Source organism: Spermophilus citellus (assembly GCF_964194105.1).
Source record: "Spermophilus citellus genome assembly, chromosome: 9".
NCBI classification, from domain to species: domain Eukaryota; kingdom Metazoa; phylum Chordata; class Mammalia; order Rodentia; family Sciuridae; genus Spermophilus; species Spermophilus citellus.
The window spans coordinates 10,273,485-10,288,798 of NC_138191.1; the positions used below are offsets into that span (position 1 = coordinate 10,273,485).

General features: G+C 40.1%; 1 protein-coding gene across 5 annotated transcripts in view; it reads left to right on the forward strand.

Annotated features, from left to right (window-relative positions):
• LOC308655784 (interferon-activable protein 203-like) overlaps nucleotides 1-15,314 on the forward strand; it is a 441,182-nt gene that overhangs the window by 418,690 nt on the left and 7,178 nt on the right. For 2 of the 5 annotated variants that reach the window (XM_081306062.1, XM_081306063.1), the window contains exons 2-7: nucleotides 8,081-8,223; nucleotides 9,669-9,717; nucleotides 10,858-11,142; nucleotides 12,547-12,701; nucleotides 13,387-13,548; nucleotides 13,937-14,023. In XM_081306062.1, the coding sequence (XP_081162188.1) occupies nucleotides 10,878-11,142; nucleotides 12,547-12,701; nucleotides 13,387-13,548; nucleotides 13,937-14,023 (669 nt within the window). In that variant the 5' untranslated portion in view covers nucleotides 8,081-8,223; nucleotides 9,669-9,717; nucleotides 10,858-10,877. Of the gene's footprint in view, nucleotides 1-7,908; nucleotides 7,999-8,080; nucleotides 8,224-9,668; nucleotides 9,770-10,857; nucleotides 11,143-12,546; nucleotides 12,702-13,386; nucleotides 13,549-13,936; nucleotides 14,024-15,314 lie in introns of those variants that run through there. The other 3 variants (XM_081306064.1, XM_081306061.1, XM_081306065.1) reach the window with 3 other exon arrangements.

A 15,314-nucleotide genomic window follows, 5' to 3' on the forward strand; every position in this document is an offset into this window, starting at 1 on the left:
TAAGGATCAGCTTTCATGCTGGGCACTGGAAAAGAGAGCATATACCCAAACTCTCTTTATTTTTATAGGGGGACTAACAAAGGAGTTTTGATAGAATGTTCTTCACCAAACAAGGCAGGGGATAAGGTTTCAAGGGTGGAGTCTTGTTTCCTAATGTCTTGTGGTCAGCAGATTGATTGACATCTTGGACAGTCACACCCATCTCAGATGCTGTGCGGGATCAGAGGCAGAGCAAGAGAAGAGGAACGCTTGCTTGGCACAACTCAATCAGTGTGCAGTCCAGACCTGTTCCCTCATATGCTTCTGTGCACATAGTCCCCACACACAGCCCATGAATGGCTCCCACAATGCTCCTATCTAGGTATCTTACCACCATTTGATCATGACTAGTCTTTCCCCATTAAATGTGCTAATGGCTTAAATTATACCCCACCTCCCCATGTGTTGAAGTCTTAAATTTGTGAATGCAAACTTACTTGGAAACAGCCTTTGAAGTGAAACAAGATAATCTGAAGTCAGCAGGGAAGCCATAAGTCAATATGACTGTGCCTTAAAAAACATATGCACATGGAAAATACCATGTAATCACAAAGGCAGGGACTGGAGTGATGCATCTAGAAGTCAAAGGAAATAAAACAGAGTTAGCCCACAACCAGAACCAAGTAGGTAAGCACAGGACAGATATTTCCACCAGAACCTCAGAAGGATCAAACCTGCAAATACCTCCATCTTGGATTTGGAGGCTCCAGATATAGGAAACAATGCATCTCTGTTGTTTAAGCCACTCAGTTTGTAATACTGGGCTAAGAAGGCTCTGTACAGGGAATGCAGACATTAGAACTGTTCACAGTAGGATGCTGTTGCAAAAAATACCTAAAATGCAAAAATGGGTTTGGAATTGGATAATGGGTAGAGGCCAGAAGAATTTGAGGTGCATGCTACAAAAAAAGTTCTGGACTGTCTTGAGGACATTAGTGGTAGATATGATCATTAAAGGAGATTCTACTTAGAGCTCAGAAAAGCGGGGTGGGGGGGTAACAAGCATGGAGAAAGTCTCTCTGAGAAAACAGATGATCCCTGACTTATAAATGGTTCAACTGGTGTTTTCTGTACATCACAATGGAGGGGAAAAAAATGATACATGGTCAATAGAAACTACACTTTGAATTCTGAATTTTAATCTTTTCTCAGGCCAGAAATATGTGGTATGATACTTTCTGGAGATTTTGGGTAGTGGTAGTAAGCCATAGTTTCCAGTTGGCCTCGTGATCAAGAGGGTAAATAACTCATATTATGCCATGTACCATGTGAATAGCTGCGATGTTTGGCTACCTTCCATGAAGTGAGGTTGTGAGTAGAATAGTATATCCTATGTGTACACTCATATAACAGTTATACACAAAGAACTCTCAACAGGGAATGAAGGATGACACAAAATAAAACAAAAAGTAATTTCCCCACTTGAATCAATCTGTGAAATATGGTATATTAAGAACTATGTAATGTTTTGAACAACCAACAATAAAATAATAAAAAAAAATTTTAAAAAAAGTAATTTCCTATAATACTTAGGGGAATGATAATAATAAGGGGAAGCATCCGGCAGAAATAACCGTTTTACACCCAAGGCAGGACTAGGAGTGACCTGTGATGGAATTTTAGAACTGTATTTGAACTTGGAGCCACGTTAGTTTGGTGCAACATATGTTTAGTGTCGTCTGGTGGCCACCTCTAAGATTTACATCTTCTAACTTCAGCTAGCCCAGGAAACAAAAAAAAATGTGACACAGTGTCTTTACTAAAATGCTTTAGATACTATCTTATAGTTAATATCTAAGGAGAACTAATTATTTATATCATCGACTAACTGGAGGGTACCATTTAACTTTAGGGAAATCGTAAAAGAAACCATGATCCCCTTTGTATATACAAACACAAAAACATACACACACAAATATTACAAAAAGCTGCGGGCGAGGGGGTTGTGTGTTTTGTTATTCATTACAGTTGAACTTAAAATCTTGAAATTGTTACATTCAGGGGCTCTCATTTTAAGGAGTGTTTGAGTGAGATGCTCCTCTCTTGGCCACTTTTAATCATTCAGAGATTGAAAGAAAATGGGTAAGAGTTGTTTTTAGGGGGAAGATGCACACACTTCCAATGGAAACAATAGTTATTATATAAAAATAGTCTTTGAGATGTAGGTAATTTATGTTTCATACATAAGGAAAAAAAGTGAAAACTAGAAAGAATCCTTGAGCTAAAATCCAGAAGGATAGCGTCAGCCCATAAAATAGGGCCAGTAGTCTGGGGCCATGGCAGGCTGGCCCAGGGGAGAAGTGGATAGCTATGAGGAGGAGATCAAAAGGTGCCTGATACCCAAGTTTATGACTTTTCAGTGTTCTAATTCCTTTTGGTTTTCTTCAAGCCTTCAGTGAAGTGTGAAAATATTTCAAACTGTGTAGATGGTGCCCTGAGCATTCAGATTGACATCTGTCCCGTGTGCGTGGTCATGGCAAGTGGACTGGAGGTAAAGATGGGCAAAGGGAAGATGAGAAGATGAGGAGATGAGGAGTGTCAACTCAGAGGTGGCAAAATAATGCTGGGATGGTTCTGAAGAATTTCTAAAAAAAAATTTTTTTAAGTCACTTATTAGGTATTTTCAGTAAAACAGATCAAAACAGCAGCTCAATTACTAAACAAATCCTAACAATTCACTCGGGAGAACCTACGCCGCTGTCACCATGAAAGGTTGCATTGTGGTTGGGATACAAGGTGCCTCTCAAAATTTCTGTGAGAGACCACAGTAATATTCAGAGACGAATCCATCCGACTGAGAACTGTCATCTAGTCAGTTAAGTCACTTGAGGGATTAATAATTTTAAAGTAACACTGCGGCACTGAGTGGCAGGTATACAGACAAATAGAGTGTGGCTGGAGGAAGTCTCCAGGGGCAAGTCTCTGGGGTCTCTAATTTGTCCCTGGCACCTTGCTCACTCTGCTTCCTGCTGCCGTGCGATGAACAGCTTTTCTACACCATGCCTTGATGTACGGAGAGTATGACAGAGGATGGGAAAGCAGTGTCTGGTTTGGGGTCTCGGATGTCCTCATGGCTGTGGCAAGCCTGGGGGCCTGGGGATGTTCCTGTATAAGGGCCCAGGATGCCTGGCTGCTGTGGTAAAGCCCTGAATGAGGAGGCTCTGTGGAAGAGACTTACCAGCTTCAATCTTGATCTCGGGCAGCACACAGCTCCAGGGACTAGAGGAACTCTCTTGCTAGGAACCACAATGTGTCACCAGCTCCCCTACTGCTGAACCTGCCCCTTTAACAATAACTTTAAACAATGGACCTTCTTGAGAGCTACGCAGAGCTCCTAGCATCACACATTGCAACCGTAGTTGGCAACTGCAGAAAAACTGCATAAGTGTTTCTAGCTCTGTAACTTTCTGAGTACAAAGAATAATCTTGCATAGCCTTTAACTTGTATAAAGAAAGATTGCTGGTGGGTTGAAATAACTTTTGGTTCACAGCTAGCAGCTACGAGCAGCTCAGAGTGCTAGGAAAACCTACACTTGTACAGGCCTGACAGGAACACCTGCAGGAAAGGGTGTTCTGCTCTCAGTGAGCCATCTGTGAAACCACATCCTCAGCTCTTGTGGTTAGCGTTGCCAAGCTACCAGACTACCAGGTCAGGAAACTGAGGGTCAGATGCTTCAGGGCATGAAACCCCCCAACTCATAAAGTCCCCCTCCTTTAGGGACAAAGACCCTTCCAGACTGCCTTCCATCATGACAGCAATATTTAGTGCTTCCTCATAATGCAGTTACATTAAGCATAAGCTGATTGGCTTATAGATGTTAAGGTGCTTATGTGTGATTGGTGGGCACGCACTACCTGAACCCTATAACAGCTGTATGCATTCCAAAAATAAATGAGCTTGCCTGGAGGCTGACTGAGGTTGTCACCTGCCAGCTCTCACCAGCGCCAGGTGCCTATGTGTTGATTTGATAATGCATCTCTACCCCCTGCGACCTAGGTAGGTGAGTGACCATCGAACACACCAGTGACCAGGAACGCATACACTGGTATAACTCTTGAGACCTGCTTCTCCATCAGAGAGCAGCCTTCCCCGCAACTGTAGCTTCATCTTCAAAATCATATGTGTATGTGAGTCTTTCTCTTTCTTACAAGTTTGGCTGTGCTGATTGCGGCAATATGTGATATAACTAATAGGGAGTTGGTATGCAGAAGACATGGAGAACCACATATTCTACCATTTAAACAGCCCACTTGAAAAAAAAACGGGAAATAGATATATATCACCACTTCATTCCAATGTCCAATACACATATGAGTATATTCTCATATTGCTAGTGATTAGTGCCTTCCAGAGCAGCAACCTAAGTGATAGAGGACCTAAGCCAAGAACAAGAGAAGAGGTTTATGAGCTGAAAATAATTGATGGTGACTTTTAGGAAAGCTTGACTACCCAGTGAGTATGATCCATGTAAACAAATTCTGAATTATTACATTTAATATAGACTTGTTATGATTTTTTTTCTATAGACATGTGAGGACTGGAAAAACTTTATTTATGTGAACATTGAAACCACTATCAGGAACATTTTCAAAATAAGGACCACACTTGAAATACTTGAAAGTATTAAGTCACCTGAATTTCCCAGGCTTGACAGTGAAAGAAAAGCATATACCATATGGTGAACAGGCAACCCAGCATGTTCCTACTTGACCATGAAGTTGTAATTTTTCTGTAATTTCATCATGTATTAACAGTCACGAAATATCATATTTTATGCACGAGAATTTAAGACTTAGCTGTTTCTCTGAATTATTTCTTTAAAATGTTTTAAACACCCAAAGAAAACACATTCCTGATCTATTGGATGACTTTCTGACCTCAAGAGCTTACACACTAGTTTGAGAAGCCTTTATACTATACCATGCATAAAAGCTGATCACTGGGTAGAGTATTAGAAGTTACAAAGTACTCTGACATGTATCCTGGAAGACAAGTATCGGGAGCATGCAGGGAACTCCTACATATCTCTAAAGAGGATGACAATCCTAGGTTTCAAGTAGTCAGCATTGGTTTGCCTGACACATGACAGTGGCCCTTTATCATAATCTCCCAATTATCACATTGCACCTTAACTGCAATGAGTCCTGTGATGCCACACAGCTATTAAAAGGCAAATGAGAAGAGCCAAACCCAAGGCCCTTCTGAACCCCTCTGGCTCCAAAGTTCTGCTCTTTCTTTTGCCAACCACCTTCTTATAGTACGGCGTGGAATGAGACCGTTTTAAAACAAAAGCAAGACAAAAGGTTGTTATTGACTGTGATTTAGAAGACGTCAACCCCCAAATGTCTACCCTTGTCATAATCTGAGTATTAGCGATTATGTCTTTTGTCAAATAACTTCTGAATATCTGAGCAGCTCATCCCCTCAATCTAGGTTTCTGCTCATTGTCCCTTCCTAAGGTCAGCCTTCCCTGGGTATATACTATGAAAGAGCAGTAATACCACTATTTTCTATTACCTCACACCATTATCATCTCTCCATGGAACTTATTTACTTGACACTGCACGGTATTTGTGCTGTTGCTATTGGCTTGGTTTTTTTAGTTTGCCAGTCTCTGCTGTGATAGAAGTGACTTGAGTCTAAGGACTTTGCTGTTCTTTGCTGAATGTTGCCTCCCAAAATACTATTTGGCACACAGAAGATATTCAACAAGCATTTGTTTAGACAATATTTGTTGAGTAAACAGTCTAGGCTTCCCTGTCTCAAAATTCAGTCCTGGGCATTGCCACCTACTAGGTTCTATTGACGTCTTTAGTTTGATTCGTCAAGGGCTAGTTACTTGAGCACTCATAGAGTGAATGTGATCACTGAACGTTTTCTAAAGGGGTTTTCCAAGCCCAAAATAGCATAGATAAACAAACAGACAAAAACAAAACAAAACAAAAACAGAACAAATAAACTGTAGTTAAATCACTGTTATACTTGAAGGATGATTTCAAAAGAAAAAAAAAAAGGTTGAGAATGCTTTTCAAAATCCAAAATAGCATGCCAAATATGTAACATCAAATATAATCAAGATAGGGAACTTAGAAACTTCTGTCACCAGAGGGAATAGTCGAGTCTCCTACAGTTTCATTGAACCAGCTAAAGACTTTAAGAAAGTAAAACAGTACACTGTAGGGAAGTGGGTGGCGGGGAATTAAGTCAGTTTGTATAGACTTCTAGAGCAAACTGATAGGTGTAGTTTATTTTTATGCTTCTGCTATTAAATTTTCAACACCATTTAACTGGTTAATAAAATATTAATTTAGGATATGGGTATATTTTTAATCTAGATGTGTCATAATACTCTGCAATTACAAAAATCACACAACACTTAACTTCATGCCAGAAGAGTTAAGAAGCAATAATTTGCCATACTACAAAGACCTGGAAGAATAGATCTATGCTAAGTATTTTTGTCTCTGCTTTGCTGATTGATTATCCCAAAACCAGAATACCTGAGTAAAAAGACCTCTACGTTAGTGTAGGGAACAGTTAGCCGTTTGTCATTTGCTAGGAAACAAGAAAGGACAAAGTAGTAAGGGTTTGCTTCAGTAACTTCTCACCACTAAATACTTCCATATTCCAATTTTCCCCTTTTAACACCCATGAGCTGGTATTTTAAACAACTGAGAAGATGGTAACCTTTATTTCAGTGCATGTGAGTTTCTTCCCTTGGACCAGATTCTAAAGCCCCACATCTAAAACCAAAAAGAAAAGAAAATTCGAACATTGCTTCTTCATTGGTGTAAATTATTTTTCTCTACTCAATATTTCCAATACCCCAAAATTGAGCAAAATAATATTGTGAAATCTAAGTTCCAGTTCCTTTTCCTTCCTTTGTTAAATAAACCTGAATAACTTATAGGTTGTTCTCATTTGAAGTTAGAATTCCTAAACCAAAATGTTTCAGGTAGGAAGTTCACTATTTGCAAAAGTAAGAAATCTCATCGTGAATTCAAGGGAGAAATAATATTAGTAAAAATCTGGAGAGGAAAAAAAAAGTAGTACTGGAATATAGAAGAATAAAGGATTTATAAAAATAATTAAGATTCTCAATGAACACATAGAGGATTGAGATAGAAAAGCAGTGACGGGTAAATTCTACAGTTAAGTGTCCTTGTCCTCTCCAAAACTCATGTTAAACCTGAACCCCCCCCCCCCATGCAATCTTGCTGGAAGGTGGTGTCTAATTGGACATGTTTAGGTCATGAGGTCTCTACCCTCATAAATGAATTAACTACTGTCACCATAAAAAGGGTTTGTGAGAATAAATCCGCTCTTTTTGTCCTTCTGTCATATGAGCATGCAGCAAAATGTTCATCCCAATTGCCAGAGCCTTGATCCTTGACTCCCCAGCCTCTAGAACTATGAGCAATAAACTTCTGTTCTTTACAAATTACCCAGTGTGTGGTATTCTCTTATAGCAATGTAAAGCAGACTGATAGTAGGGAAATCTACCTTGTTCATAATAGTGAGGGTCAGAGAGCAGTATCTGGGCTGAACTGGAAACTTAATTCTTTCATCTATTCACACACTCCCCACTGTGTAATGCCCTGAAGATGAGATTAATGGTGCCCCTTTCCCTTTTCTTCTCATTGTGTGAAAGACTAGGGAAGTGTGCCTGGTAAGTGGCTAGAAGGCGCACATTTTCCCTTTGAAATTTTACTTCATTAAAAGGAATAGAGGTTCCTAAATGTTAGATATGGAAGTTCTTGGAAAGTTTCATCTATTGAGAAAAACACATCAGTACTGCTGAGCTCTAACTTGTCGTGGCCATCACTGTGTTTACAGGAAGCTCTTCCGTTTTCTTCTGACTCAAGAAACCGAAAGCTAGAAGCCTTGATAGGAGGAGCCCTCTCTGTTTCCTCTCCTCTGTGGGCTCTGAGCCCTATGAGACACCCAACATTGCTCAAGTTAGTAACTTTCACCAGTCTACTATTCCTCTGTTATCTTTGGAAATGCTGGAAATCGTTTCATTTATTTATTTATGTTTAGCATTTCAGAACACAATATCCTGCTGTTCATTCTCTGAGAGATTTGCTGATTTATTCTCCTAATGCAAACAAAAAAAAAGCCCTGCTTCCTGCATTACTGAAGCTCTGAAGACCTGGACCACTGTTGAAGAAGTTTCCAGGAAGGTGAGTCCTGCCAGTGCTTTCTGTAGAGAAGATCCGAACACTTAGCCCCAAATCACAAGATCACCAGGGGAAATCAGTCTGGGCTCTGCAGGGTGGTGGCGTGAGGGGAGTCGGGCTGGCACCAGTTATGCTGAGAACAGGGACAGCTGCAGTGATTGATTCTCATGCTTCACTTAGAAAGATAACTGACACCTTTATTCTCCAACACTGAGGCCTGAATAAAGGGAAGTGCATATTGACTATTGCAGATTATAAAGTAAATGCTGAGGAGGAATTGACAGGGGTTCATATTGCAGAAGAGGACTTTGGTACTCTTGTTTGGAGAGAGTATAAAAAACTTGGTGACTGTAGTGAGGGGCCTCAGGAAAAGACAAGAATGGGATATGAAAAAAAGTAATGTTAATTTAAAAACACTTCTGGAATGGCACTGTGTTGTGTAACATTATCCCAATTTTAGAAAACATGAGAACAATTGCAAAGGCATTGTAAAAATATTCAGATTCACAAACACAGTTATTCAAATACATAATCTTAATATCTTCAAAAGTAGGTTTTAGTTTTCTTTAACTCCACTCTAAAACAGGTAAATAGATGTCTTCAATTATTTTTAACAAAAATTTTCCCTTAACTAATTAAACCCTGTATGTCCATGATGGTTATAAGTATTTTGTTTTTGCTATCTTCACTCTAATCTATGACCCTTCTTTACTCTTCTTTTTAACTTATTGCTCTTTCTTAGGCTTTAAAAGACAAATGCATCAGAAACTGTTACCTTCTGTTTCCCCCTTTCATTCACCATATGGATGCACTTCCTATTTCTCTTCTCTCCTACCATGTTTTTATTTTTAAGACATAGTCTACTTAGTCAAGTTTGATTTCATTCTCCAAATATTTTGGCCTGAAGTATTTAGTGTGTTTTTGTTGTTGTTGTTGTTGTTGTTGTTTGTTTGTTTTGGTTTTGGTTTTGTTTTTGGTACCAGGGATTGAACTCAGGGACACTCCACCACTGAGCTACCTGCCCAGCCCTTTTATGTATTTGATTTAGAGACCAGGTCTCACTGAGTTGCTTAGCGCCTCCCTTTGGCTGAGCTGGCTTTGACTCAAGATCCTGCTGCCTCCCTAGCTGCTGGGATTACATGAGTGCACCCCACCCAGCTCCTGAACTATTTCTTAATAAAACTTTTTGAGTTGTGCGATAGATACAGGGATTTTGAACTAGTATTATAGAAACATTATTCCATTATCTTACTGTAGGCAGTTGTGCTGTTCAAAATCAGTTTCGATATGATGCTTGACTCTTTGTAAGTTTCATTCTTTGTTTCTAGAGACTCACAGAGTACTCATTTTTTTGTTTAAATATTCTTCATTTCACTATAATGTTCATTGTGTGAATCTTCTCTTTATTCTATGTGCCTTTTCAATCTTAATGTTTCCTGTTCCCTCAGGAGGAAGCAATTATCGCTCCAGATATTTGAACATTCCAGTCATTTAAAGGTATATACAAAAAAAAAAAAAAACAGAATCCTAAACTAAAAAGACTTGTAAGGTAAGCAGAAAATTGGAATCTATACCATGTACCCAGTGTCACTAGGGAAGAGAATAAGAGGCTACCAAAGTTCAGGGGTGTGAACTTTGTGGGAACTCTGGGGCTTCCAGAAGACAAAACCATAGTTCAGTCTTCAAGGTTGTAGTGGAAGGTAATCAGAGAAAGAAACACAGAAGTGGCTTTTCAGGCCATGAAATGGGAACTAGCAAAGTCTTAAAGGGTGAAAAGACAAGGTGTGTTGTGTATTTCAAAAGTATATGATAGAAAGGTATACAAAGAAAAAACAGAGATGAATGGATGAAGATAAATCAAGGCCTTTCAGACTATACTTAGGGAATCAGGGATATTTTTTTAAAAGAAAATTAAGAAACTATTAATAACTTTAAGCTGTAATATTCTGTGAGTTTTAGAGAGAAAATAGACATTATGATAAAAACTAATGGAGAAAATTAGACCTGAAAGTATATAAATCAAGCAACTGTTGAAATAATTCTACCAATAAATACTATGACCCAATAAATAATTCTACCAATAAATATTGTGACAAAGGACACAGAATGCATGCTCCCACACGAGGACAGACGCAGTACTAATGAGAGCTGGGTAGGGAAGAGCCAAGTGGACAGGGTCAGTGCCTGAGCCTGGAAGTGGGGTGCAGCAGCAGACAGTCACTCCTGGGGGAGGGGGAGGCTGCGGCCATTGGCCCAGCAGCCACTTCATTCCTAACAGATGAGCAGAGAGTCAGGAGCAAGATACACCCAGGGATGGGCCCAGGTCCAAGAGAGAACGGCAAGGGGAGCCAGGGGCTCTGACACTGCACTGCCCCCAGCCTGTTTCCAGACCCCTTCACCACCCACCATTGAATCCACTCAGCTCTCATCACTCAGAGGGAAGAATTTCTTAGAAATGTGTACTGCAGCATTTCTCCCCCCATCTCCACAGCAGCACCTCTGGTAACCCAGCCCTCTTCATCGCACACACGCCTCTGGACGGCACTTGGACAGGGGGCAGTCACTCACATACACATAAGCCATTTTTTAAAGTGTCCGTATGCACGTGTCAGACTCTATGCTGTTTCTGTCTTGTAGGCTCATCCGTAACTTGAGAGATGGTGAACGAATACAAGAAAATTGTCCTGCTGGTGGGGCTAGAGGCCATTAAGGATTATGAATTTAGATTGATTAAGTCCTTATTGGCCAAAGACTTAAAACTGACTAAAAATATGCAAGATGATTATGACAGAATTAGGATTGCTGACTTGATGGAAGAGAAGTTCCACAGAGATGCTGGGCTGGGAAAACTGATCACACTCTGCAAAGACATACCAGCACTTGCAGACCTCGCGGAAACTCTGAAAACTCGGAGGTTGAAAGGTAACCAGGAGGCACCCCTGGCTCCCATCCTTTCTGCCCCCACCTTCCCCAAAATTGACTAGAGCCCTGACTTGCTCACAGTTGATACATCCCAAGTCAAAACCTCAGTTACCATAGCAATCATGGTTCTTGAGATGCCAACCATTTGACAACTTAGAGAACTCCTTTACAACCGAGTGTATTTGGGTTAGTGGAGTATGTCTTTTGAGGGTAGAAACGAAGAAAAAAATCAGGAAAAGCCATTGAGAGACTAGGGCTCCAAATACTTCATATAAGAAAATGAACAGTAAAATTAGAAAAAATGTGCATTTCAAAAATATTTAAATCACAGCTGGCGGTATAACTTAGTTGGTAGAGTGCTTGTCTTGCATGCACAAAGCCCTGGGTTCAATCCCCAGCACCATACACACCAACACAAAAATATTTAAATCAATTATTATTACTGCTCTATTACAATACTTGCTTCATCATTAATATCTTCTCTGGCAACAAAAATAAAAGAATGTTTAATAAAAACATGCCTCTCTGTGATGTGAAGAACTTCCCTCTTATAAAGGGTTTAAAAACCACTTGCAAGAACTCAAAGTCCAATATCACTTCTTTATCATGTGACAAAGCAGATGATAATTTCTTCCTCTATTTTCTCCAATTTGGAGGAATCTTCTACAAAGATGACCTCTCCTTAACATCATGTACAGTGTAAAAGCTTATGAGGCAAATGTACAATAAGAGGGTTAGGAAAGGGATTGACAGAGGTCCCTGGGAGTCCCCGGGATAGGAAGGCTGTGCTCGCTGCACACAGAAAGGGTAAGGAAACCGCCGAGGGACAGGCTGGGCCTGGGTGGCTTCTGCCAGGCTGAGCTGATGGGCTAGAGGTGGACGCCCACAGTCAGACACAAAAGCAGGAGCAGAGAGGAAAAAGACTGAGACTGCGTCCACTGTCTTCACCCAGGAGCCCTGGTTTATTGTGCTTTCTTTCTTTTTTATTGATTTTATTATTTTTAAAAAATACACCACAACAGTGGAAGGCATCACAATCCTTACTACACATATAGAGCACAATTTTTTGTCTCTCTCTATATAAAGTATGTTCACACCAATTTATGCCATTATACATGTATTTTTTGCATTACAATTCTTAATACACAATTATACCACAACTTTTCATATCTCTGTATATAAGGTATTTTCAAGTCTTCATACATGTACTTTGTATAATGATGACCATCACATTCCACCATCCTTGCTACTCCCCTTCTCCCTCTCTTCCCCCCCCCACCCCTCTTCCCTATTTAGAATTTATCTAATCCTTTCATGCTCTCCCTCCCTACCCCACTATGAGTCCCCCCCCCTTATATCAGAGAAAACATTCAGCATTTATTGTGCTGTCTTTTACTTCATCAGTTAAAAGGAAATCCAAAGGGGGAAGAAAATCCACAGGGAAAAAAAAATCTACAGAGAAAAAAGTGGAGCAGGATGAATCTCCTACTGCCCAGTCCAGCTCCACAACAAATACAGATTCGGAACCAGAGTCAGAGGAGGAGATACCTTCGTTGAAGGTAGGACGGCTGAGCCCCCACTGAAAAAGCGTCCACTCTTGATCTTCCACTTCTTGCCTTTTAATCTACCCTCCAGTCTCTGTATAGATCAAGAACGTAGTGAAAGTGAGCTTCTGAGCCAGCAAACTCATATCTATTGGTCTCCCGTTTTCTTTCAGTACTGCTGTGCACTTGAATTTAGGTAATATGACCCCCTAGGGCAGAAACAGAAAATCATCACACTTTTGTAAGATATGCACTAAAATAGCAATCAGTTTGGGACAATGGCTTGCTAAAGCCTATTGAGAGACACTGAGTCCAAATTTAGCTGTTTCAAATCCAAGTCTCCTGCTCTTCCATCACCAGAGGTGAGTACGGGGCGATATGCAGAATTTTTTTTCTCGTCTTTCTTTGAAGCAGTCATATATGCCCAGTGCTTTCCTTCTGGCCATCTCTTCAGAGGATAGACTGTAACTCCCTGGAGTTCCCAAGAATATAAGTATAATTAGTATCTTTTTATACAAAAGGACTTCCTTCTCTGAAAATGTTGTGCTTCGACTAACATTAAATTGCATTACCAAAGGCTGGGACTTTGGCTCAGTGGTAGAGCATCTAATTAACATGTTTAAGGTCCTGGTTGAGTTCACAGCACCAAAAAAGAAAAATTATCTTTACCAAGACTAAAAGGGAAAAAAAAATCTTTTAGGAAAACGAAATCAAGAACTCTGAAGACACTGAGAGAACACAGCTTCCCCCAGAACAGGGTCGGTTTATGGAACCTTCAGCCACCAGCGAAGAACAAACTGCGGTCTGTCCCCAGACTCCTCATGGGCCTCCACCAGAACCATCCAATAGTCCTCCAATCAAGGTACCTCTTCCTGCTCCTAATACTTGTCTCTCCCCACACCATATTTCTGGGGTCATTATAATCATGAAAGAGCTTCTCCTAATCCCTTACTGTACCCCATTTCTTCCTACAATTAAATCACAAATTAATTTATCAAATGCATATATTAAGATCCTCGTGCTATTTACAAGGCATATACTGATGAAACAATTCCTGATCTCCACAGCTCGTGTGTTGGTCCAGGAGAGATGGATATGGGGAGTTTATCATCTACTAGATGATAAACTCACATTATAGTTAGCTGGGCCAGAGGGAAGAAAAGACAAACACCTATCTCATCCACTGCATCACAATCTACTTTTTGTTTTGCTCTTTGTTCCTGCCTTGATGTGATTCCTGTGGTTACCAGCGACCCGACATCGAGAAGTCTGTATCTTTGGTGAATGAGCAAGAAAAAATTGCTTCAAATCTTCAGGACGGGCACGTAGGAGCACAAGTTGAGTCACGCTTTCCTACTATAGTTTCTAACTCAAGACCAAGCTGCATTTTGTCTTAGGTCACAGCCTTACCAACAAGCCACACTCTGATATTGAAGACAGAGTCCCTCTAGAAAGAGACTTTCAATTTTGACCTAGTTTTCTGCTCTGTTTTTTCATTGTATTCATTCATTGTTATGAGGAATTGAACTCAGGGTCACTTAACCACATCCCCAGATCTCTTTATTTTCCATTTGAGACAGGGTCTTGCTAAGTTGCTTCAGGCCTCGTTAGGTTGCTGAGGCTATCTTTGAACTTGTGATCCTCCTTTCTCAGCCTCCCAAGTTGCTGGTATTACAGGCGTGCACCAACATGCCCAACCTCTGTTGCTATTATTGCTATTAGTTCCAAGAACCCATGTTTCCCCAAATCTCTCCTGAAAAGTCATAGAAATAAAAAAAAACAGTGGGGTGGCTGTTTTTTTGTTTTCAGGAGTCTGCAAAACTGGTGTCAGGAACAAATTTGTGCATTCCCTTAATGGAAAGTTTTAGTTAATAAACCAAATTCATAACCACAGCTGACATTGCTCTAAAATTTCCTGCTTTATAGTCCAGGAGGGTTGTTTACCCAAACATACCCTAAAACTGTGCTTGGTCAAGTTGTTTTAAGTCATTTGGCAACAGATGTAGAACCCAGGTTTATGTACATTATCTCATTTATTCTTTATAATACCATATGAAAATGGTATTATTGTTAGTCTCATTGCACACATGAGAAAATGGAGATGCATAAAATCACACAGGTCACACAGGAGTCCATATTAGTGCCAGGATTTAAACGTGGCCATCTTTGATCTTTAAAACTTGAATGTTGAATGATCATAGATGGAATGCAGGGTAAGCAGATGTTAAAATGTCTCCAGTTTATGTTTGAACACTTTTGAATAGACCTTGTTGTCTTTGGGTTTGTTACTGTTGCACAAGTGTCTGGGTGCTCAGAAGCTGTTCTAAGGAGGGGTACTCCAGTTGAAGGCCCTCTAAGCACTTCTCTCCCACCCATCAACAAGTGCTGGGGCTGTCTCAGTGGAAAAGCGTAGCATGAGTGAGGCACGGGGTTAGATCCTCAGCACCACGTAAAAATTAACAAATAAAATAAAGGCACTCTGTCCATCTACAATTACAATTTTTTTTAAAGTCAGATTACTAAATGGTGTCAAAACTGGTCAGTACTGTGTTGTGCTGACCCAATTATGATAATGTTTAATGGACTTCCATTAGTGTAATTGAAGGTTGCAATACCATAAGATTTTAG